Raw genomic sequence first — 25,572 nt, 5'->3', positions numbered from 1 at the left:
GCCTTTAGTAGGATGTGCTTTGGAAATCCAAGAAGTCACAAGCCTAGAGGTACCTTAGCTTGCCCACTTCTTCAAATGATAGCCAAACTCCATTAGAAATCAAATGCCTCAAATAATAGTGGCTCTTAATTTATGAAGAATAAGGCGGACATGAGTAAGGCTGAGAATAAAACTTGAGTCAATTCACATATCTAATGCATTTATATGGAGATCATGGAAGTCCACATTATCATGCTAATCAATTTGACATTTCAATAATTTCTTTTTCCTTTCATTCTAATTTCAGTGTGGATTTGACATCAATAAAACAACCTCTATTTCATGTAATTACTTAATTTAGGTTGAAGACCACACAGCTAAATCTCATCAGTATGATAACTGTATTTGTGCATGAACAAGACATTGCAAAGAAACTAGCTTTGTCATAACAGAATTATGGATGTCTTTTAGAGGTAGCTGGGTAATATATATGAGTATCCACTCATATTTACTCATTTTAAATGGGTTGGGTGGCCAACTCATCTGAAAATGGGTAAAACGAATAATACTCATATTTATCCATTTAAAAGTAGGTATTTGACTGGAGATTCTTACATTTTTTTGGGATTGGGGGGGGGGGGTAGTGCGTTCATTTAAATTGAACGGAGACTCGGGATTAGAATAACTGCAGGACAAGCTAAGACAAGTTCTTTTTATTTATCACTCTTGCCATTTTATAGTAGGATGTAATTTGGCAAACCAAGAAGGGACCTTGCTGGGCCAAGCTAGGGCTACTAATAGTGAGGCTACAATCCCCAGGCTTCTAATACATTGCTTGCCCACTTCCTCAAATACTAGTCAACTTAAGTTTGCTTCGGTATGGAAGAAAGAGTTAGCAGAAACCAAACTCCTCCAACTATAAAGCTTCCTTGTGAAGTTTCATATTATGTGCTCATTTTTCAATAGATATGGAGAAAAGCAAGTATCTGACAAGTCTAGCAATTCTAATACTTGTGTTTCCATATGCAAATTCAACCTTGCCAGGGCCTAGAGCTAAGAAACACTTTGTGTTAGTTCATAGGGGAAGCCATGGAGCCTGGTGCTGGTATAAGATTGTGGCATTGATGAGATCTTCAGGGCATAATGTCACAGCTATTGACTTGGCGGCTTCAGGTATTAACCCCAAGCAGGCCCTTGATGTCCCACATTTGTCCGATTACTTTCGTCCCCTAATAAAGTTCATGGTTTCACTTCCTGCACATGAAAAAGTGGTTCTTGTAGGCCATGAATTTGGTGGCTTTGCCATTTCTAAAGCCATGGAAAGTTTTCCCGAAAAGATTTCAGTTGCTGTATTTGTCACTGCTCTAATGCCGGGTCAAACTCTCAATGCGACCACCATCTACACCGAGGTACGATTTTCCATATTCCGAACTTTGGCCATGAGATGATCTGTTATTTTTGCTTACACTTTCACATATTTGAAACTAGATATACTTTGTTACAGCTCTTGGCATTCACTGGTGTATTATCTGCACTTGATAATCGTGTTACTTATGATAATGGACCTACCAATCCTCCAACAACCTTGAGTTATGGTGCCAAGTACTTGGCAACTAAGTTTTACAATAAGAGTCCAATTCAGGTAAGCAAAGCATAATACAAATATATAATTGAAGTAGCCACAAGTTCTGTTATTCTGGTCAAGTGAATGGCCCTAAAGTGACTAATGACTTGTTTTGCAAAAAATTATTAGTAAGCAAACATTAAACTAGTTTATTCAAATTCTAGATCTATTTGAGTACTTACCGCAACATTGACATGTAACTGACTTAAGTTAGTAATTTTCCCTTCTTGGTGTTAGGATTTCGTGCTGGCCACTACAGTCTTAAGGCCGATATATGTATACAGTCTGGGAGATGTTTCTAAGGAGATAGTTGTTTCAAATAGAAGGCATGGATCAGTTAGGCGAGTATTCATTGTTGCTGCTGATGATAACCTTCTGAAGAAGGAATTTCAAAAGTGGATGATTGAAAAGAATTCACCAGATGACATGGAAGAGATCCAGGGCTCTGACCACATGATCATGATGTCAAAGCCCCAACAACTTTTTACTACACTTCTGAGCATATCTAACAAGTATAGCTAAGACTTGAGAGATTGTTAATCATATATTATTAAAAGTGTGAAGCTCCTAATCTCAAAGTTGAATTACCATTTTGTCCTTCATTTAAATAATTTTTTTAATGTACAAAATGTAAAAATGTATTTTAATAACTAATTAAATAATCAATGTTAAGTATTCAATTTAAATAATTGTAATTAAGATATAATGGAAGATTAAAGGTCATTCAACTGAATGAAATAGGTTATATTAATTTGCTAGGAGGAAGTTCAAACATTTCAAATGAAAAGAAACTGTTATATATTACAATCCTCAATTCTTCATCCCTAATTTGTATGTTTTCTCTTTCAGGTTTTCTTTTACCGACAATATTGTGTAGTTGAATTTGGTTTAGACAATGTAAGACTCTCATCTTCCTCTCCTTTTTTACATAAAATTCTATGGTATGTTCTTTCTTATTTTGTATTCCGTCTAATATTTTAATTTTTTATTTATCATATAAATCATGCTCAATTCTTTAATTGTTGTCTAAGGATTTGATCTTTCACATGAAAATAAACCATTAAAATTTTGTTGTCACCATTTATGAGGTAGATTTTTAATTTCAGGGATAAATATATGATGTTTTTGCAGGCAGTTGAATCACTTTTTTGCTTCAATCTTTCATGATAAGTATTGGATATGTCTTCTTTATTTGCTAAATAGATATTTAGTGTTTACCTTCATTACTGTTAGGAACTTGAATTTATTATTTTAATAATTGAAGAATTTTTTATAATGTCTTTGTGGATTTTAAGAAGTTTATATTTGCTTCGTAAGAGTAACATACGCTTAAAAGTCAAAAGAATGTTAGACAAAATATAGATGACCGTTTTACTTCTATATTAAATTAAAATGTTTAACTATTTAATAAATTCGATATTAAATAGTAACTCATCACATTAGTCATGAATCAACCACCATAATGTCTATGAAATATATTTGTATTGATTTCATGTTGGAGTAAATTATGAAATTTTTTTGTTCTTTTTGTATTCCAATTGAAAATATGAATGGTTGTGTTTGTCCTCCAAAAAGAAAAAAATTGGATCTATATTATATATAGTTTTTATATATAAAAATATTTGTATTAATGTTCCACTAACTCTCCTTTATGTAAATATAATAACTTTCGCTAATTATTTTCATTATGATTTTTACTCCTACCTCTCATTCATGATCTCATATGAGTTAATGTCATATACATGAGCCATGACAACTCTTGTGTTCTTCGATCCTATCTATAAATAGTGACATTTGACACAAGATTGTACACACTCAAAATAGTTGAAAAAACTGTATAACTCTCTATGCTCTCTTCTGTTTATCTCTTTTTATTTGTTTTGTTTAATGTTTCGGTTTCTTTATTGTTTTCATTGCATAACATTCTATGTATATATATATATATATATATATATAAACTAAACATGGAAAGCTTCAAAATAAAAAGTTAAATTATCATTTTATCCCTAGACTTAATTAAAGGATCAAAAAATATATTTAAATCTATTTAATTATTCCTTTAAAATCCAAAAATGATGAAGTTGAGTAAATTAAATTAATTATAGTCCAGTTTCATTTGACTAATAGTTCATTTACTTTTAATATGATAATGTTTTAGGCTTTTAGCATTCTCTTTGGATGTAGGTATAATGCATTAAGTTTAGAACTTAAATCTCTGTTTTAAATAATGAAAAAAAGACCATCTCATAATAATTTAGGTCTTTTCAACTACTCCAAACATCTTATAATAATGTGAATCTCTTTTATTTCTCCTAACATCTCATAATAAATTGTCTTTTCTACTATTCTTAAAATCACGTTATAAATAAGTCTTTTTACTATTTCATTTGGTTAAAATATTCACAGTTTCTTGAGTCTTTTTCTCCACCATCTTCGGCTTCATGTACTTATCAACCCCATCCCTTACACCCACCCCACCTTCTTTTTTCTTTTTTTGCTTACTTTCTTAATTTCCATATATTTGAATCAATACAAGGTTCTATGACTTTTAACCACATTTGGATTGGTCATGATGCGATCCTATATATCCAAGATAAATAATTTTTCATTACAATATGTATTTATCTTTAAATTAGAGTACTATATATATGTCAGAAAAGTACTATCGAATTTGCAAGAATTTCTAATCTCAACTTATGGACTTGTTATTTTTGTTTTCTATTGTATTTGATTTTTTTTTGGTAGCACATAAGAAGTCTATAGTAATATGTATATGTCATTAAATTTTATCATTTGTCATAAAAGAATTATTTTAAGTATTTTGGGATAAACGTGCGATGCACGTTCCCAGAGACTAGTAAGAAGAATAAGAGTAACAGGTGTACTTAAGGCTGAGATCAAAACTTCAGCCAATTCACATATCTGATGCATTTATTTGATCGACTATCTCAATTTCTTCCATATAAGTCCTCCTCCCGAGCTAGTTAATTTGATATTTCAATTAGTTTCTTTCAGTTGTAATTTCCTTTCATTGTTATTTCAATATTTGCAATTGACATCAATAAACAATCTCTATGTCCTGTAACTACTTAATTTTAGTTCAAGATCAAACAGTTAAATTTCTATGCTCACTCAGAGAGGTGCACCCAATCAATGTAAGTGTGAGTTCACACATCTATGTTTAAATATTTTTTACAAAAATCTAATACTCCTATTTATGATTTAGAGATGGGAGAATGGGTTCATGAGAACCCAAGACCACCCACCCCTATGAATACAAGTATCCAATGCCTCAAATAATAGCCAGTACGGGTTGACAGCTTTGCATGGAAATAAGTAAATCCAAAAGTTAAAGTCTTAAAAAAAATCAAATGCCTCAAATAATAGCCAAGGTGGGGTTGCTTGTGCATGGAAGTTAGCAAAAACCAAACTCCTCTAATTATATATGAAGTTCCCTTGTATGGTTTCAAACCATCTGCTCATTCTCAAAAAAAAGAAAAAGGGAAGAAGATATGGAGAAAAGCAAGTGGCAACATGCAGATGCTACTATTTTAGAGCCTAAAGTTAAGAAGCACTTTGTGCTTGTTCACGCGGCATGCTATGGAGCCTGGTCCTGGTACAAGATTGTGGCACTGCTGAGATCTTCAGGGCATAATGTCACAGCTCTGGACTTGGCTGCTTCAGGAATCAACCCGAAACAGACCTTCGAAGTTCCACTTTTTTCTGATTACTTGATTCCCCTAATGAAGTTCATGGCTTCTCTTCCTGCACATGAAAAAGTGGTTCTTGTAGGCTATAGCTATGGTGGACTCGCCATTTCTAAAGCCATGGAAACCTTTCCAGAAAAGATTTCGGTTGCTGTATTTGTCACTGCTCATATGCCTGGTCCAAATATCAATGTTGCCACAATCTACACTGAGGTAGCAATGTTCCATATTTCCAATAATTAGCAATGAGATGATCTGTTATGTTTATGCAGCTAGCTTTTACATGTTAGAAACTAAAAATACTTTGTTACAGTTATTCAAGTCAATATCTCAGCCTGATAATCGTATTATATACGATAATGGGCCTACAAATCCTCCAACCACCTACATCCTAGGTCCAAAGTACATGGAAACTGATGTTTACCAGCGGAGCCCAACTCAGGTAAGCAAAGCATAATTCAAATGGAGTATATAGCCAATAAGTTTCGTTATTCTGGTCATGAGAATGGCCCTAAAGTGACTCCTTTTGCCAAAAAGTTACTGATCTAGTATTCAGGTACTTAATGGCGACAATAACTTAGAGCTGCATGGTTTAATATACAATCGGGGTTTTTTCCTTGTTGGTGTTAGGATTTGGCGTTGGCCTCTACACTAGTAAGGCCAATAAACTTTTACAGTCTGGAAGATGTTTCTAAGGAGATAGTTATTACAAGCAAAAGGTATGGATCAGTTAGGCGAGCGTTCATTGTTGCTGTTGAAGATAAACTTTTGAAGAAGGAATTTCAACATTTGATGATTGAAAAGAATCCACCAGATGAAGTGAAAGAGATCCAGGGCTCTGACACAATGATCATGATGTCTAAGCCGCAACAACTTTTTACTACTCTTGTGAGCATTGCTAACAAGTATACCTAAGATCGAGCTGTTGATTAAGAAGAGTAAGTGTGAGAATAAAACTTCAGTCAGTTAACATATATGATGCATTTATATGACTATCTTAATTCTTCCATATAAGTTCTACAGAGCTAGTTAATTTGATATTTCAGTTGTTATTTCCTTTCATTGTAATTTCGGTATTTGGAATTGACATCAATAAACAACCTTTATGTCCTGTAACTACTCAATTTGGTTCAAGAGCAAACAGTAATTAAAATCACATCAATGGGAAGGAGGACGTAATTATCATACCAACTGAGTAATCCAAGTAAATCTTTTAGAAGAGTACAATTTTATTTTGATTGGGAACAATGAGAAGAACACTAATGGTAAATAAAAGTTCGTTACAAGAAACACCAAATTTTGAAAGTTCATTCCAAATAAACACTAAATTTGCAAACAAACGATTAACTTAAAGCATAAAAAACTGTAACTCCATCACTAAATATATTTTTTTTAACTAAGGGACAGATTTGGTCATAAAATTTTACAGTAATGGAAAAAATTAGGAATATCCACAATTTGAAAGATGTAAAGAATCTAGGACCCCCCCCCCCCCATGAATATAATTAGCCGATGCCTCACCCCTCAAATAATAGCCAACGTGGGGTTGCTTGTGCAAGGAAGTAAGCAGAAACCAAACTCCTTGAATTATAAAGCTACCTTTTGTAATATTTCATATTATGTGCTCATACTTGTAAAAGAAGGGAAAAAAGATATGGAACATGCAAATGCTATTGTCTTAGAGCCTAAAGCTAAGAAGCACTTTGTGCTTGTTCATTCAGCATGCCATGGAGCCTGGTGCTGGTACAAGATTGTGTCATTGATGAGATCTTCAGGGCATAATGTCACAGCTCTTGACTTGGGTGCTTCAGGGATCAACCCGAAACAGGCCCTCGAAATCCCACATTTTTCTGATTACTTGAGTCCGCTAATGGAGTTCATGACTTCACTTCCTGCTGATGAAAAAGTAGTTGTTGTAGGCCATAGCCTTGGTGGACTCGCCATTTCTAAAGCCATGGAAACCTTTCCAGAAAAGATTTCAGTTGCTGTATTTCTCAGTGGTCTAATGCCTGGTCCAAGTATCAACGCATCCACTGTCTACACTGAGGTACTCATTTTTCATATTCCCAACTTTAAATCTGTTCATTTTTATTTAAAATCTTTCATATTTGAAACTAAATATACTTCATTATAGGCACTCAATGCAATAATACATCAACTTGATAATCGCGTTACATATGGCGATGGACCTACGAATCCTCCAACCACTCTCATTCTAGGTCCCAAGTTCTTGGCTGCTAGTGTTTACCATCTGAGCTCAATTATGGTAAGCAAATTATAATACTGTCATTGAAATTAACTTCTGTCATTATCAGAATGGCCCTAATTAATGTGACTTCTTTTGTCTAGAATAGTTTATCCAAAATTACCCATCTATTCGATTAATATTAGGCTTAAGTCATCGATAACCTCTTAAAGTTGTCCACATAATTCACTAGGACACCTTAACTAGGAGTTGTACCTATTTGAACACCTAAATTGTTCAAAACATGTATCTATTAAACACAAAACGCTGATATGAAAAAAAATTATGTTTTTCACTTACCTGAAGCACAACACGTGAAAGATTCAAAACAATTGTTTTTTTTATCTTTCATTTTTTATTGACACTTGCACTGTAATTAACTTAAAAACATTTTTTCTTCATTCATTTACACTTTTTTCAAAAAAAGAAAAAAGCTCCACACCCCGTACCACTCATCTTCTTCATAATTTAGTTTGCAAAACTTTGTTCATTTAGCTCTAACATTGTTTTTCTTTATTTTTTTTATATAAAAAAAGTATTATTTCTTCCTGAAGATAAATGAAAATCAACTATGAAGAAATCATACAATTCAGAAATCATACAATTCAGATTTGAAAGAAAAACTTTCTTTTCTATGATTTATTTCAAATCTCATAAAAATAATGGAACAAATATGAAGAAAAATAAAAAAGATGAATGATTTTTACGTATAAAAAAAGTTAGCCGATATTTGTTTATCACAATTTTTGAACTTTTACTCAAATACAAATATAAACCCATTAAATTTATCAAAAATAATATTTTAAAATTTGAATGAATTAATTTTTAAGCTATTAATTTTTTTTTGTCATCGATGTAGATTTTCTTTCTTCTTCATTCTTAGTATGAAAATATATATCTTTTTAGAAAAGTTAATCTTCAAGTTATTTGAAAAGAAATTAGGTTTTGTGATTTGAGAAAGAATTTATTTGGGAAGAAGATGAAGTTGAAGGGGGTTGGGAAGGGGTAGGTAAACAGTAAAATAGGTTGACATTTTCATTTTTGTTAAAAAATAGATATAAAATGTGTTTGAAATTATTTTAAACATTTTTTTATATAATTTTGGAGACCATTGTCACATGTTATTTTTTTATTAGCCGTTTTTGCCATGTCAGCCAAGTGTATCACACATTGTTGATATAAAAAAATGCCTAATAGGAATAATTTTTGAATAGCTAAAAGTATTCAATTGCAACTGAGATATCTCAGTTAAGGTGTCTAAGTGAATTATGCAGACAACTTTCAGAGACCATCAATGACTTAAGTCATTAATATTACTTAAATCACAAGATCAACTTGCAATTATTGAAAATGATCTAAATCGGGGTTTTCCCTTAAATCTTGGTGTTAGGATTTGGCGTTGGCCACTACACTAGTAAGGCCATTTTATTTATACCGTGTGGAAGATGTTACTAAGGAGATAGTTCTTTCAAGGGAAAGGTATGGATCAGTTAGACGAGTGTTCATTGTAATTGCTGAAAATAAAAGTCTGAAAAAAGACTTCCAACAATTGTTGATCGAAAAGAATCCACCTGATGAAGTGGAAGAGATCGATGGCACTGACCACATGCCCATGATGTCTAAGCCCCAAGAACTTTTTACCACTCTTCTGGGCATTGCCAACAAGTATACCTAATTAGAGCTGTTGATGATGAAGAATAAGGGGTCATTTGTAAGGCTGAGAACAGAACTTCAGTCAATTAACATATATGTGATGCATTTTATATGGCCATCTTAGTTTTTTCATGGGAATTCTAAAACCTTGCTAGTTAATTTGATATTTCAATCATTTTCTTTTGATTGTTAATTTCTTTCATTGTAATTTCAGTGTTTGGCTCCATCAATAAACAGCCTCTATTTCCTGAAATTACTGAATTTTAGTTCAATTTGAATCATATATTACTAAAAGCATGAACAAAAAAGTTAAAAGTTGAATTACAATTTTACCCCTTCTATAAATTAAATTGTTATAAAATATTTAAATATTTGATTGTATAAATTTAATTAAAATATTAATGACTTTTAGACTTCTTAAGATTAATTTCAAATTAAATATCTAATTAATTAATATTTAACATTTATAATCTATATGTATATAATAATTATAATTTTAAAAAAAAAATTGTCTCGACAATCTGCAAAATGGAGACACACATTGATACTGTCCTCTTGACTATTATTAAAGAATGACTCTATCTTCACAAATTTAAATTTTTTTACGCTTATTACGTGATAAGAACTTTAGTTGTTCTTTCTACGTGGTTTGCTAATTTTAATTTTCTTTTTCATATTCTTCATTTATTTATTATTATTTGTTAATTACTTATTCAACTTTTATACTCTTAATATTCATAACTCTCATCTTTTCATATTCATAACCTCCAAATATTTAAACTAAAACTTTAAGATTTCTTTTGATATTCCTTCTATTCTATCTATATAAATTCAACTTCTTTATCTCATGAAACTCCTACCAAGATTATTAGACTATCATTTTTATTCTAAAGTAGATGAAGAAGCCTCTTGAATTTTGATATGATATGGAAGGAGTCAATAAGAACTCAGAGAGTTATGTACTAATTTTGTACTTATTTTTTCATCTATACATACATCAGTCTTATAAGAATAATGTCTACATTATATTTTTTCTTAAATCTGTTTCTTTTTGTTTTTTTTTTCTCTATTAGACTTCTTAATTTAGTTTTCTATGAATGTTTTATTGTGTAAGTCTTTATTCTTATTTTGAAATTGTTACATTTTATTATTCATTACAATTTACATATATATTTCCATGAAACTTTAGTCATTCTAACGTATCTATAAAAATTCACATGGAACACACGTGCAAAGCACGTCCTCAGAAACTAGTAAATCTCATAAATGGGAAGAGGATATACAGATGTTGATACTGAAGAATCAGAACAATATGAATGAAAAATATGATGTAGATGGACAAGAATTTATTGATCTCATTGAGGCCATTTGCTAAGAAAAAGAAGTTAGTAGTACTAGTGGACTTTGGAGCAACCCACAACATTATAAATGAAAGAGAAAATAATTAGAGCAAAAGTATTATTTAGTACTGCACAATCTATCCCTGTGCTTGAGTTTGACATCTCTATTCAATGGCAAGTATATCATGTACTAATTTTACGATACTAATTTATTTGGTGAACCACGTCGTAATGATATTAATACTGTTTTAATAGTCATTGACACCTTCATTATGATCTAGAGAACAGAGGGCAACATGCTTCAGAGTATTGCATGATCTTCAGAAGTCAATTTTAAAGCTTGCCAATTGCATATCGAGGCAAATTTGATCTTGGAGGCAGCTTTAGGTCTTCCCAATCTTCATCATCTATCTTGCAGAAGTAACGATCAACATCATCATCTCTAATTAGTTCCAGTTTGGAGGGCTCCCACTGAAAATATGAGAAAAGATGAGCACAAGAATGAAAGAAGCTCTTGATATGTAAATTCAGGATTATCCATGATCAAATGAACAGAACGCACCTTAGGATTTCTATCCCTGTCGATCAATATGGCTCTGTGACCCTGCAGTTAAAGTGTCAGTCTTGTAATGCAGTAAAATGGGTGGCTGAAAGATGGCATATTCTACCTCAAAAAGATCCTTGCTAAATTCTCCCCTGAGCACATGACAAGCCATCCGATACTCACGGACAAGGCAACTACCAACACTTTGAAACCTCCCTTCTCTTATCTGGAACAGAAAAAGGAAACAAATGACCAATCTGCAGATACACTAGAACTCTCCAAAAATGTTGTGGCCAAATCAAGGCATTAGGACCGTGCAGAAAGAGATTCAAGATGTGGTTGTGAGCAAGACTTCATCATATTCTTTATTTGAAGAACTTGTGTCACCAGCAATACTAGTATAGTATCAAATTTTAAAAATTCAAAATACATAATCTTAATCCGAGAGTGAAATTCAAATTATCTTTCTGAGGTAACGGTTACAAAAAAAAATGAGGCCCAAGGGTCACCATTTTAGATAAGTTAGCCAAGTCAGCTTGGTCTAAGAAAGGAACTTTTCGGTCATAATTTAAAGGTTTTTTATTCTATAGAGTTCCTCAGGGACAGCGACAAAGCCAACAGAGGTGAATATGAAAAGGTTGAGCCAGGAAAAGAGTGGACATATATTGTGGCTTACCAATGCCGTTATTATGGTACCATCTCATAAGATTGCAAAATCTGTATGGATATATGATAATACGAATAAGAAATATGATTTTGGTATTCATCTACCAACTCTTTCCATTAGGCACAAAAATTCAACAGCAGTGCACATAAATACTTACAGTTCCTAGGATTATGCTGAAAATAATACCTACTATCCTTAATTATATGCATTAACCTCCCCAATTATATGCATTAACCTCCCCAATATCAAACCAAGCTAAGAATCTTTCCTTTATTAATAACTAGAGATATGACGTTTTCCCGATTTCATCCTACATGACCAATTTCTGATCAACCTGAAGAAAGAATGGTACAGAAGTTTAGGTGACAAAGTAATGGTATCACAAGGTATTGATTGACTTACTGATCTCAAGGAAATTTTAAGGCTTGTAGGGGATGCTTTCTTCAGCGATTGAATAGTTGAAGAGATCCATTCATCCTTCTTGTCCAAAGCCTCACTTTCCTAAAAAAAATTCATGCATAGTTCTTACACAGTATTTTAGTAACTAATATTATCAGAACTTTACAAAGTAATTTCACCACAGGAAAAAAGAGGATACATCAAACGACCATCCATCTCCCAAACTTACAAGAGTAGATATGATTTCTTCAATTGTCCTTCGAGAGAAACAGTGATTAATAATCTTCATCCTACATGCATAAAATTGCAGAAAGTAAAACTGGTGCACAGTTGAGAAAGAGGTAATGAAAATCCAAAGACTAAAGATTTGTTCTAATCTTAAGCTTCTAATGGTGATATAAAGTAGAGGAAAGTAGTCCTAAAACAACAGGAAGATAAAATAATATGTGAGCAAAATAAAAATAAAGGGCATAGACGATGACTTTTGTGATATGCCATCAATATAATGTTCTTTAATAAGTTCAAACAATCACCTCTAGGCACTGGGACTGTGTTTAGAAGGTAAGCTTCCAATAAATTAGCAAGAGAAAACACATCACAATAGAGATACTAAATGAACTCACTTGTGATAAGGACTTTCTTCTTTCAAGTTTGGTGTGTGGGAGAAGCAACTTATGATAGCAGATATAGCATCTGGATCACTCGAATTGACTTTAACTAGTGCTTGTTCTAAAAGTGGCAATTTCTGTGAACAGAAGGAAGAGATAAAGGATTGAAATTAGATCAGATAAATAAATATTACGCAATCTGATGTATATCGAGAGCAATGAACCACATTTTAGATATGCCAATACAATTCACAAAGGCCTTCTACACCCCGAAATGCAAATTATAGCTCAAATATCTACTAGTGGCTAAAAGAAGATTCCAAAAATCCATCTAAGAACACCATTCCAAGCATGGCTGACAAAATCCGAATTCCAACAAGCATGCTTAGCTTGGAACTGCAGGGAATATTTTTCCAAGTACTTTGACTTCATATTTATTGGTACAAAGGGCATATCAGTGTTGCCTTTGTGATAACATACTGACCAGTTTACACATAATAGTAACAGAAACCTAATTGATTTCCTATAGAAGCAATTGTAAATGGGAAGAACAAGCTGAAAATTGAGAATGGAGAGTATACATCCGATGATACAAAGTGGGTTGCAAGACCACAAGCAAGCATTTCAGCTCCATCCAACCTAGAACCAGTAAGACCAGCATATTCCCCTGCCAAAGAGTATCAAAATTAGCTAATGGAAAACAAGATATAATATTTGTATGTACAAATTCCTTGGGCATCATTGACAGCGTAGAAATGATCTTCCAAAATAATAGCAACATAATCAGAATAAACGATGAAACTTGAGTGAATTATCCTCAACTAGTGGAGCTCGAGGAACCACGTAGTGACTTGAATTTCAAACAATGAAAAGTAGCAGAGAACTCCACAATGAAACTTGAGTAAATTACAGTAATAGAAGTATTTTTATTTATAATTATGAACAATATAATGTGGTAGTGAAATTACCAAAGAATCCTGGAAGTCTTGATAAAAAGTAAGAGGCGCCTACATCAGGAAAGTGTCCCAAAACTGTTTCAGGCATAGCAAATACCTACAGAGAAACATACACAAATATTACATTGGACATGAAGTTTCTGGCATCAAATTACACAAAGCAACCAATATGAATAAGCTACATATTACTTCCTAACAAAAAATAAACCCTCAAGTCAAATCCAAGGTACAAACTAGAACTCATGAAGATTTACAGTTTGTACGGTTTTCCTCTAACTTTGCTCTAGTTATGCTAGAGCCTCTTTGTATGAAGAAAAATAAAAATTAATAAATTATTGAAGGCTCTGAGACATAGTACGAAAAGTTCTGCTGGATATATCCTTCAATTCCGAACTGCAAGAATTTCAAGAGCTATTTTGCTAAAGCTATTCCACATGAACATTCGTATATTGGCTTAATCCCTAAAACAGAAGATATAAAAAGACAAATTTGAAGCAAACCACAAAGAATGTGGCAAAGATCAAATACAAAAGGGTAAAAAAGACAACGAGATAATCTACTACTCAAGTAGAGGCAATACCGACTTTTCTGTTGCAACTCGAAATCTACCATGTATAGAAGCACCAGCTCCGCCTCCCATGACAATTCCATCAAGGATGGAAACCTTCAATGGGCAGTCCAAACAAGATGAAGGAAAATCTCAACGAAAGTTATATCACAGAACCAAAATTAGACATCAATTTAATGTAACCTGGGTTTTGCTATACATTGCCATCACATAGTTCAAGGTGTACTGCTTTAGGAAAAAATTAGCACCGATTTTCCAGTTACCTGATAAGCATGAGTAAATAAATATGTTCGAGAAGTCATCAAGAGTTAGTGAGACAAGGTTCAAAACTCTGTGGATAATGGGTCTACCTCTCTGGCCTTCCCTCACTTGAATACCAGGCTATTACAGCAAAGGTTTGAATCTGTGACATGTGCCTAACCCACACGACATGTTTCGTGCGCTTAGCACTAAACTAAAGTCTAAGGGGTCATTTGTAGTGATATTTTGAAGTTTTCTTGATTTTGGGATACTTGGAAAGGAAGGGCCTACTAATTTTTGCCTCCCCTTTGAACTTGAACCCCAGACCTCATTATTCTCCTCTCAATTCATTGACCACTAGATCACATCCATGAGTGGACATTAACTGTTACTATATATTGATTGCTAAAAAACTAATCTCTCAGGAAACTGAGAAACAAGATGGGAGTTGCCAGGTTAAGAGCAAAACTAGTGCAAAGATATGGACTCAGACAAACTATGAGCTTATGAGATTGAAAGAAATTACATGAGGAGTTAAACTTCAGATCACATGGATCCAATTTTAATGCCACCTATCAATCGTATTTGACAAGATACTACCAATTTAGCAAATACTTACGAAGAATCTGTAGAATAAGTGAAAGATCACCACCAACACAAAAAGCCCTTCCTTGTCCCTGGAAAATATTGATACAAGAAAAGTAGTAACAAGAAAAGCACTATATACAGGGGAATTAATAGAACTTTGAAGCACACAACCAGGGCTTGTGACTAAAACCATAAAACATAAAACTGCATACACTACTAAAAAATCACTATTCTCCCATTGAAGTTCCCCAAATAAAAATGCTTGGTGGTTATTACCACAAGATATTTGATTGAATCGGTGGAAAAGAAAAAACAGTAGATTTTTCATATGGAAAAATTAGGAAGCTTTCCAATATTTCAGCAAGAATCTATTTCCACCATGCATTTTCCCAGTGAGCTGGTTCGATGAGAAAATCATGCTCTATAACAAAAAAAATTCCAGCAATGGGAAAAAACTCTAGTTATAGTGGTGAAAAAATAAGATACATAATCTTAAGGCAATAATAACTATTTAATACAATTCCTAACAGATTCTTGATTTAATTTCAACAAAATCATTTTGGTAAACAGTTTTTTTTTTATATTGTGGACTGTTCCGAGTGTCAAGAAACATAAGCCTAATATAAGCCGAGTTTAAAGCCAAACACTAGATTGGTCAGAACCAGTGAGATATCAACTCAAAATCAATGCAACTCTGCCTGCATGTAGTCTCTAAATATTTTTGTGTGCAAAATCCATCAGCAGGTCACCAAGTTACCCTCATGTTAAGCTATGACAGGAAACTTGATTATCACAGAAGATCCTGAAAATACCTTTAATATTATCATCTTCACATTGGGATCTTCTTCACTTGCATAGAAAAGTTCTGTAAGCCGATGTATCTGGACAAACAAACAACTATGACTTATATCATGTCATCATATGTCAAATCAATTTCAATTTCAATTTAATGAAGATTATATAACAAAGTTGCATGTTAGTACATCCTTTAACTAGTACAGTGAATAAAAAACATCTTAAAGTATTTAAAATATTTTTATATCTTGTGATCTGTTTAATTAGATTTGTCAAATTAGGAAAGAGTATTGTTTTTCTATAATAAAAAGAATATATATTTTATTACATATGAAAAAAAAATCGATATAGGCCATTAACCAATATAGGAAATAATTTTTTCTATTTATCATATTAATGTTTATGAAAATAAAGGCATTATTTATTTGTTACATTATATTTATTTTTATTGACGGCGCTAAACACAATAAATTAACTAATTTTTATAATTAAAAAATATCATTTGGAACTAGCAATTTGTCATACCATTTGTAAAGAAAGTGCATTCAACATCTTTGGCCTATTTAATATGAATGTTCTAACGCTTCCAGTCTCCTCCACCAAAATCTGAAAATAAAAAATAACAGTTGCTATTATTTTTGTGATTTGGTATATGTGGGGGGCTATACAGTGTAACAATTTTTCTAAAATAAAAGGGGAAAAAATGCATTATATATTAGATCAATTCCCTTGTATTTCCAAAAAAAAACAAAAAGTTAAATGAGATTACACCTCATTGATTCCTCCATTGTTGGAAGAGGCCATGATGGGTTTTCAGCTTCTTTGGAAATGAGAGAGAAGACAAGTTTGTTGTCCTAATGTTTATAAGCTATATATAGATATATATATCTATATTACATAATTAAATTAAATTTTAATTACTCTAAAATATAATACTCTATTTATCCACTCTTGTTTCTCAAAATGTTAATTTGACTAATTTTTAAAGTTAAATTATATTACGTTATTAAAGTAAAAATAATAAAAATAAATCAAAAGTCATAAGTTAGAAATCTGGCTTTTGGCTTTTAATCCAAACAGCCCCTAACATAAGACTTTTGGCTAATTTTTGTTATTTTGGCTTTAAAATAAGTATTTGCTTTTTAAATTTATCCAAACATTTCAAAACTGGTTTAAAGCTATTTTGACTTAAAAATACTTAAAATAAGTCAATCCAAACAGGCACTTACAAACTATTTTTTTAAGTCAATCCAAACGGACCTTAAAACTTTTTACTGTAAAAAAAATTAAAGCATATATCTCATTTCATAAGGTTGATAATTTTTGTTTGACTGATATTAAATATATATTGTATTAATATCATAAACATTGATACTTGTTAGGATTTTGTCCTGATTTTCTTACTATATTTGAGTTTTTAATTTTCCCTCAAAGAAAATTTTAAGCATTACCATAATTGATTTTACTTTTTTCGAAAAGAAAATATAATTATTTTTCATATTTTACTCATTCTTTCTTTATATGAAAAGTTTGGAGGTCTATAAATTGAAGATCCATATTCTAATAGCAAAATACAATATAATCCATAATATGGTCGTTCAGAGAGTTTTGTTTACGGAGAGATTTTCTCTTTAACTTTTTATTCATTTATATTATGTAGGCCAATTGTCATACCATGTAATAATATTATGTGTTTTAATATAGTTTTGTGTATCGTCTAATTTATCAATTATATTATTTGCAATCGTAAGCTATCGCATGACGCCCTAATTATTTTCAAACCCAACAATAATTTTGCTTAATTAATAATAAATCAGTATATAATTAAATTTCTTATTCATAAATTACTTATTAGTCAATAATACTATAAAAATATATGTATATTATTGTGATATCATTAATGTTTCTTGAAATTACTAATCACAATAATAAATTAGAGCAATATGAATGAGAAGATGTTTATCACTTGAACAACCCCTCTCTTCTGAATTATTCATTTTATTTGTATGCTCCAAATAAATTACGATGAATTCCAACTGGGCACATCCTATTATTAGTTGCCCACGTTCATTTACATTTATGCTCAAATCAAGAGTTGATTATTTTGTCGGCATGATTAAATAAGAAAATCTAAAAGCATTATAATAGTTCATCACACATTTAACTTAAGAAAAAAAAAGTTATGATTACTAATATATCAGACGAAAGGTAATCAGTTTCTTTAGATCGATCCATTAAACAATTTTAAAAAAGAAAATAGTACTTCACGCTTAAAGAAAAGAGAAGATATCAGAAACAAAAGAAAAAACAACACCGTTTATTTTTTTAAGATTGATATTAAGCAATCTAAGAGATAGTTTGTGGTTTACACTTTATTTCCTTGAGATTTAAAAATTGAATTTAGAGCAAATTATTTAATTTGTGAATTTTATTCCGCTACATCAATTAAAAGAGGATAAAGCTTACACCGAATGTTGTTTCAATTTTTAAATTTTGTTCTGTAATGTGGTTTTGTCCGGTATTCTGTTATCCCCTTAATTAGTACTTACTGCAAACATATTGTTATAGTTTATATGTAGGTGTGGCAAATGGGGGAATGAGTTTGAGTATGTAGTCACTCTCCTCAAAGTGCGTAAAATAAAAAAAATTAAAAATTAAAAGGTAAAATCATACACATGGCATTTTTTTATTAGCCAATATCTAAATAATATTTTTAAATTTTTTTTTTACAAGTTAAAGTTAAAAGAATGTGAAATTTCTTTTTTAATAAGTAAATGGAATTTGTAGGTTCAATTATTTTTAAAAATATTTAATTTTTTTGTTCTCTATTTATTTTGTTGTCTTCCCCAAATGTCTTCTTCCCCATTGAAGCACTCCTTATATCTTTCTTCTTTCATATTAAATTTTTTTTCTTCATTTTCATCTTTCACCTCACACGTTCTTCATTAATCACAAAAATTCAACACCCAATCACATTTATTGAATGCAAACTTTCTTTAATTTTAAGTAACCCATTTTGAATTCTATTAGTTGTGATGCAAAAAAAAATGTGGATCTATCAACTTTTTCACACAATATTCATGTTTCATTTAAGTTGTTAAGAAAAAAAATAACTTTTAAAAAATATTATTCTCCAATGGGAAAATTTGTGGAAGAGAGACGGTTCGAAGAATAAAAAGTAAGTATTTGATGAATGTTAAAGAAGAAAACAACCATTGAAAGATGAAAATTCGGAAAAAAAAGAAGCTAGTGAAGGACGAAAATTGTGAAAATCAAGAAAGAAGAAAGGGGGAGGGGTAGAAGAGAAGGAGTTGAAGAAGAAGTGACACTTTTGATTTTAGAATGTATTTTTAATGAATTTGATTAGTGTAATGAGTTTAAGAAAACAAAAGGATGAAAAAAAATTAAAATCAATGATATGGTGCTTAGAAGTGGTGCTTACATGGCTACGATGTGACATGTGAGAGTGGTGTTTTATTTTTTTAAATAGTTTAAAAATATTAAAGGAATATTTAGACGCTCGTATAGTTAAAGTGCTAAAGTAAATTTTACTATCAAGTTGAAAGAGAATTTGATGTATTTTCCCTAATCATTCATATATTATTATAAGTGGGAAGCTCCCAACTTAAAAGTTGAATTACTATTTTGCCCTTATTTTATCTCTAAACTAAATAAATATTAATATATAATTTATTTAATATTAAATAATATTTTTTTATTTAAATTCATGCCTCTAGACACAATAGTTCAAATTCTTTTGGGAAATAGTTACAATGAAGAGGAAAGACCAAAAGTTGTATTTTCCTTAATAAATGTGTATATCAATTCTTCTTTATCAAAAATCAATTTAATTTTGGCTTGGGACTGTGTCAGTGATTATTTCTTATCACTTTTTGTTGTTAATAGAGAAAAGATATACAAGAAGTAGTATATACACTAAAGGTAATTTCATTCATATTGAATCTTTATGTTTTTTCTTTTTTATTATTTTATTTATTTAATCTTGATTTTGTTTATTGTATTTTAATATATTTTCTTTAAGTTTTTTATTTTGTTTTCATCAAATTGTGCTAAGAACCTGTAATACAATTTGTTAATTTTGTGTGATCTTTTTAGTGTTATGTGCTTTTGATTCTTCTTTCTTAATATTAGATTTTGATGTATTCTTTGAATATCAACTTTTTTATTGGTTTTATGGTATTTGATATGCTTAGCCTCATTGTGGTTTCAATCTAGACTAGAAGAGGTTTACACAGTTACTATTTTATTTTTGTGTGGTCTTGTTAATATGTTGTGTCATTGAATGTTTCTTTATATTTATTTTTTGACTATTTTTAGTAATTTTGAAATGTATTCTCGAGGTATTGCTAAATTTTAAACGTTACGTGATAGTTTTTTATTTTTTATCTTGGGATTTCCATTTTTGTTGGTTCTTTGACGAACTTTTTCATCCTTTAAGAAATGTAGTTATTACTGTCAACACATAGCATAGTATCATAGAGACATTAACTTTCAGAAAGTCATCGTAGTAATTTTTACAATTAAAATAATAAGGTTGAACCTCACTTTTATGGTACCAATTAAACTGAAAAATTGAAAAGTCATGCATATATATAATACAAGTGTATGTAGTACAAATGACCAGTGAATAAATATATGGTTCTCATATCTATATTTGATAATAGGGTAATGTTACTTGACGTTTCAATTAATTCACAAAATTTGGAATATACATATCACCCTTCATTGTTTTATGTTTATGAGTATTTTTCTAAAAAATCTACTTTATGCCTCATTTATATATTTTATATTTGTGTCATTTAAAAAAATGAACTATTAATTACTAGGGTACACGTGCGTTGCACGTGAGCAAAGACTAGTTTTTAAAAACACGTGACAATTAAAATGGACGGCTAGAGAGTACATCATAAATGACTAAATGTTGTAAACACCCCTATACCCCACCACTCTCTTTCCTTTCACGTCAATCAAACAAACACGTGATTTACAACAAGTTAGTATTATCCTCTCCATTATTGATTCTATTCATTTACATGAGATGTTGAGATACGTGCACATCAAATATATGGATTAGTATCCTCTCCATTATTGATTCTATTCATTTTCCCACCTACACACCGAATTAAAAATATCATATGTCATAATTAAAAATTGAAAATGGAGATTTATTTTATATATTAAGAAAAATCATTAAATAACATGACAAAATTCTAATGAGAATTCATCACATATATCGTGCACTAAATCCCAATTAAAAACACCAATTCCAAAAGAAGTAATGTTTATTCAAACTTTGTGGTAGTTGTTCAAAAATGGAGAAAAGCACGTCACCATTTATTAAGAAGCACTTTGTACTAGTACATACTGGATTCCACGGAGCGTGGTGCTGGTACAAGATTGTGGCATTGATGATTTGTTATGTTCCCTTAAATGTTTGAAACTAAATATATTTGGTTATAGGCAATCAATGCAGTAATAACTCAACTTGGTACTCGTCTTACATACGATAATGGACCAAAAAACCTCCAACTACCGTCATCCTAGGTCCACGGTACTTGGGAACTTATATTTATCAACTGAGCCCAATTGAGGTAAGAAAATCCTAATACAAATATATACTATAATTGAAATAGATAGCTAAATAAATTATGTTATTCTGGTCATGAAAATCGCCCTAAAGTAACTACTTTTGCCAAAAACTATGATCACCTACTGGAAAATTTTAATAATTTGTCCAAATTACAGATGTATTTGCAACATCAACTTGGAACTGATTTAAAATCTTTTGTTTCCCTACTTCGCGTTAGGATTTGACGCTGGCCACTACACTAGTTAGGCCATTTTATTTATATCGTGTGGAAGATGTTTCTAAGGAGATAGTTCTTTCAAACAAAAGATATGGATCAGTTAGACGAGTATTCATTGTTGCTGCTGACAGTAAAGCTTCTAATAAGGAATTTTCACAGCTGATGATTGATAAAAATCCACCTGATGAAGTGAAAGAGATCGAGGGCTCTGACCACATGACCATGACGTCTAAGCCCCAACAACTTTTTACTACTCTTCTGAGCATCGCTAACAAGTATAGATAAAGAGCTGTTAACTAAATAGAATAAAACTTCCTTCAATGCTCATATTTGATTGTTATTTCTAGTAATTTGATATTTCAAAACTTTTTCTATTTATTACTTGTTATTTCCTTCATTGTTATTTCAGTGTTTGGAATTGACATCAATCTATTTCCTTAATTACTGATTATTTCTTCTGTGTTTGAAACTCTTATGGAAAATATCAGTAGCACAAATTGTAGAGAACTATTTATAGCTTAAGGATATTTCATCCAAGTGTATCCCACAGAATGGTTAAGGTCTGATTATATGTAAGTTAAACAGACCAGACAATTTGTTTTTAATGAAAGAGTCGTACACATCTAGCCAGCTATCGAAATAAGACAATTTTTTTTAATGAAGGAGTTGTACACATCTAGCCAGCTATCGAAATAAGACAATGTTTTTTTAATGAAAGAGTTGTACACATCTAGCCAGCTATCGAAATAAGACAAATTTTTTTTAATGATTATATGTAAGTTACAACCGACCACATTTGCTTGTAAATCAAATAGTTCAGAGTAATACTAGTACGATTAAATGGCAAAAGTGTTTGGATTTTATTAGCCCTAAATTTTTTATCATAAATAGGTTTTTCTTTTAGGAAAAGGTTTTAGATTGACTTTCTTTTTCTAGTAGGAAAAAGTTTAGGACTCTATAAATAGAGACATGTTCCTTCTAACTTAATCAGCATTCACAATGTAGTCTTAAAGGGCTTTGAGAGTTTTGGTTAGGGGGAGAATTTGTGGGTCACAAGCTTGATACGTTATCACTTGTGTGAACCTCCCATGTATTCCGAGTAAATTGGTTGAGTTTGTTTCCCTTTGTATTTTGTACTCTTATATTTATAGTGGATTGCTCATCTTGTTTGTGGACGTAGGTCGATTGATTGAACCACGTTAAATCTTTGTTTCTTTTGGTATATTTCTCGTTGTCTTCTTACTCATGGTCTTTCGAGGTTTGCATAGCTAGCTTCCGCATTTACACCTACTTATTTCGATCCTAACAAGTATTATTCAGTGTTGCACAATCTACCCTTGTGCTTGAGGTTTGACATCTCAATTCAATGGCAAGTATTTCATGTAGTAATTTATCTTAAAACTTGGGCATTTATACAAAGGAGTGATGTGCAGTTGTTTGGTATGCCACTTTGCAATAATATTAATTGAAACCTTCATAATGATGTGGTGAACAGAGGACAACATAATGTAGAATATTGCATGATCTTAAGAGGTTAATTTTAAAGCTTGACAATTGCATATGGAGACATATTTGATCTTGGAGGCAGCTTTAGGTCTTCCCAATCTTCATCATCTATCTTGCAGAAGTAACGATCGGCATCATCATCTCTAATTATTTCCAGTCTGGAGGGCTCCCACTGAATATATATGAAAAGATAAGCACAAGAATGAATGAATCTCGAAATCTAAATTCAGGAAATCCATGATCAAATGAATATAACGCACCTTAGGATTTCTATCCCCGTCGATCAATATGGCTCTACATCCCTGCAGTAAAAGTGTCAGTCTTGTAATGCAGTAAAATGGATGACTGAAAGATGGCATATTCTACCTCAAAAAAATCCTTGCAAAATTCTCCCCTCAACACACGACAAGCCATCCGATACTCACGGACAAGGCAACTACCAACACCTTGAAGCCTCCCTTCTCTTATCTGGAACAGAAAAACGAAACTATTGTGGCCAATATGTAGATACTCAACAACTCTCCAAGGAAAATGTTAGGCCAAATCAACGCATTAGGACCGTGTAAAAAGAGGTTCAAGATGTGGTTGTGAGCAAGCCCTCATCCAGCAATACTAATTTAGTATCAAACTTTAAAGATCTAAAATAAATAATCTTAATCCAAGAGTAAAATCCAAATGCTCTTTCTGAGGTAATTGTTACAAAAGAAAAATAAAAAAATGAGGCCCAAGGGTCACCATTTTTCATAACAAGGTATTGATTGACTTACTGATCTCAAGGAAATTTTAAGACTTGTAGGGGGTGCTTTTTTCAGCGATTAAATGGTTGAAGAGATCCAGTCATCCTTCTTGTCCAAAGCCTCACTTTCCTATTAAAAAATCATGCAAAGTTCTTACACAGTATTTTAGTAACTTACATTATCAGAATTTTTACAGAGTAATTTCACCACAGAAAAAGAGAGGACATATCAAACGACCATCCATCTCCCAAACTTACAAGTGTAGATATGATTTCTTCAATTGACCTTCGAGAAACATCGATTAATAATCTTCATCCTACATGCATAAATACCATTGGAAAGAGGTCATGAAATTCCAAAGAATACAGGTTTGTTTTAATTGAACATTTTCTCCAAGAGACAATGGACACTTTGAAATGCTATCCATCATCTTAAGCTTCTAATAACGAAATGAAGTAGAGGAATAATAGTCTTACAACAACAGGAAGAAAAATAACATGAGAGCAAAATAAAAATAAACGGCATAGATGATGACTTCTGTGATATGCCATCAATATTAGGTCAGCTTCCAATAAATCAGCAAGAAACAAACATCATAATAGAGATACTAAATGAACTTTACTTGTGATAATGACTTTCTTCTTTCAACTTTGGTATGTGGGGAAAGCGACTAATGATAGCAGATATAGCATCTGGATCACTCGTATTGGCTTTAATTAATGCTTGTTGTAAAACTGGCAATTTCTGTGAACAGATGGAAGAGAAAAAGGATTCAAATTAGATCAGAGACAGGAGGAATTAACAAATAAATAAATATTATGCAATTTGATGTATCTCAAGATCAATGAAACCACATTTTAGATATGCCAATACAACTCAGAAAAGGCCTTCTACACCCCCCAAAGCAAATTATAGCTCAAAAATCTACTAGTGGCTAAATGAAGATTCCAGAAATCCATCTCAAGCACGGCAGAATAAATCCAAATTCAATACAAGCATGTTTAGCTTGGAACTGCAGGGAAAGGTAATTTAGAAATCAAAGAATTTTTCTCCAATTACTTGAAATTCATATTTGTTGGTACCCAATTACCGTAAAGGGGCATATCGGTGTTGCCGTTATGATAACATACTGACCAGTTTACACATCATGGTAACAGAAACCTAATTGATTTCCTATAGAAGCAATTGTAAATAGGAAGAACAAGCTGAAAATTGAGGTAGTATACATCCGATGATATAAAGTGGGTTGCAAGACCACAAGCAAGCATTTCAGCTCCATCCAACCTAGAACCAGTAAGACCAGCATATTCCCCTGTCAAAGAGTATAAAGAAATTACTAAATGGAAAAGAACACCGTACAAATTCTCTGGGCATCACTGACAACGTAGGAAATGATCTTCCGCAATAGCAACAGAATCAGAATAAATAAATTCACCGAAGAAAAGGAAGGATCAAATTTCCAAATAAAATCGGGTATAATTCATTCAAAACATTTCAGCGATTTATTAAAAGCCCCAACTTTAAAATATCCCGTAGAGAGATTATACATGTCTTCAAAGTATATTTTACATTTGTGATGATTAAAGAA

The 25,572-nt window shown here is 31.6% G+C and overlaps 4 protein-coding genes and 2 pseudogenes across 4 annotated transcripts; 4 read left to right on the top strand and 2 right to left on the bottom strand.

Moving 5' to 3' along the window:
- The first annotated feature begins 675 nt into the window (after positions 1–675).
- On the top strand, positions 676–2,138 carry LOC107031567 (salicylic acid-binding protein 2-like). Its single transcript, XM_015232985.2, has 3 exons — positions 676–1,388; positions 1,484–1,621; positions 1,841–2,138. Exons 1-3 carry the CDS (start codon positions 948–950, stop codon positions 2,123–2,125), a joined length of 864 nt encoding a protein of 287 aa, XP_015088471.1. The 5' UTR covers positions 676–947; the 3' UTR covers positions 2,126–2,138.
- A 2,929-nt stretch (positions 2,139–5,067) lies between these two features.
- On the top strand, positions 5,068–6,429 carry LOC107028447 (salicylic acid-binding protein 2-like). The gene is made up of 3 exons (XM_015229523.2): positions 5,068–5,523; positions 5,624–5,752; positions 5,941–6,429. Exons 1-3 carry the CDS (start codon positions 5,116–5,118, stop codon positions 6,223–6,225), a joined length of 822 nt encoding a protein of 273 aa, XP_015085009.1. The 5' UTR covers positions 5,068–5,115; the 3' UTR covers positions 6,226–6,429.
- Positions 6,430–6,912: 483 nt separating this feature from the next.
- On the top strand, positions 6,913–9,461 carry LOC107009079 (polyneuridine-aldehyde esterase-like). The gene is made up of 3 exons (XM_015208350.2): positions 6,913–7,357; positions 7,445–7,576; positions 8,946–9,461. Exons 1-3 carry the CDS (start codon positions 6,965–6,967, stop codon positions 9,228–9,230), a joined length of 810 nt encoding a protein of 269 aa, XP_015063836.1. The 5' UTR covers positions 6,913–6,964; the 3' UTR covers positions 9,231–9,461.
- A 1,078-nt stretch (positions 9,462–10,539) lies between these two features.
- LOC107009072 (3-hydroxyisobutyryl-CoA hydrolase 1-like) lies at positions 10,540–16,765 on the bottom strand. The gene is made up of 14 exons (XM_015208340.2): positions 16,685–16,765; positions 16,439–16,519; positions 15,931–15,999; positions 15,150–15,207; positions 14,474–14,553; positions 14,303–14,386; positions 13,735–13,819; positions 13,348–13,433; positions 12,782–12,903; positions 12,388–12,448; positions 12,162–12,260; positions 11,217–11,318; positions 11,111–11,152; positions 10,540–11,019 (listed from the first exon to the last, which is right to left on the bottom strand). Exons 1-14 carry the CDS (start codon positions 16,715–16,717, stop codon positions 10,882–10,884), a joined length of 1,140 nt encoding a protein of 379 aa, XP_015063826.1. The 5' UTR covers positions 16,718–16,765; the 3' UTR covers positions 10,540–10,881.
- Positions 16,766–21,246: 4,481 nt separating this feature from the next.
- LOC107026313 lies at positions 21,247–22,111 on the top strand (annotated as a pseudogene).
- A 1,058-nt stretch (positions 22,112–23,169) lies between these two features.
- LOC107026305 lies at positions 23,170–25,357 on the bottom strand (annotated as a pseudogene).
- Positions 25,358–25,572: the final 215 nt, after the last annotated feature.

Source organism: Solanum pennellii, chromosome 1 (assembly GCF_001406875.1).
Source record: "Solanum pennellii chromosome 1, SPENNV200".
NCBI lineage: Eukaryota > Viridiplantae > Streptophyta > Magnoliopsida > Solanales > Solanaceae > Solanum > Solanum pennellii.
This window is presented reverse-complemented; position numbering and strand designations above follow the sequence as displayed.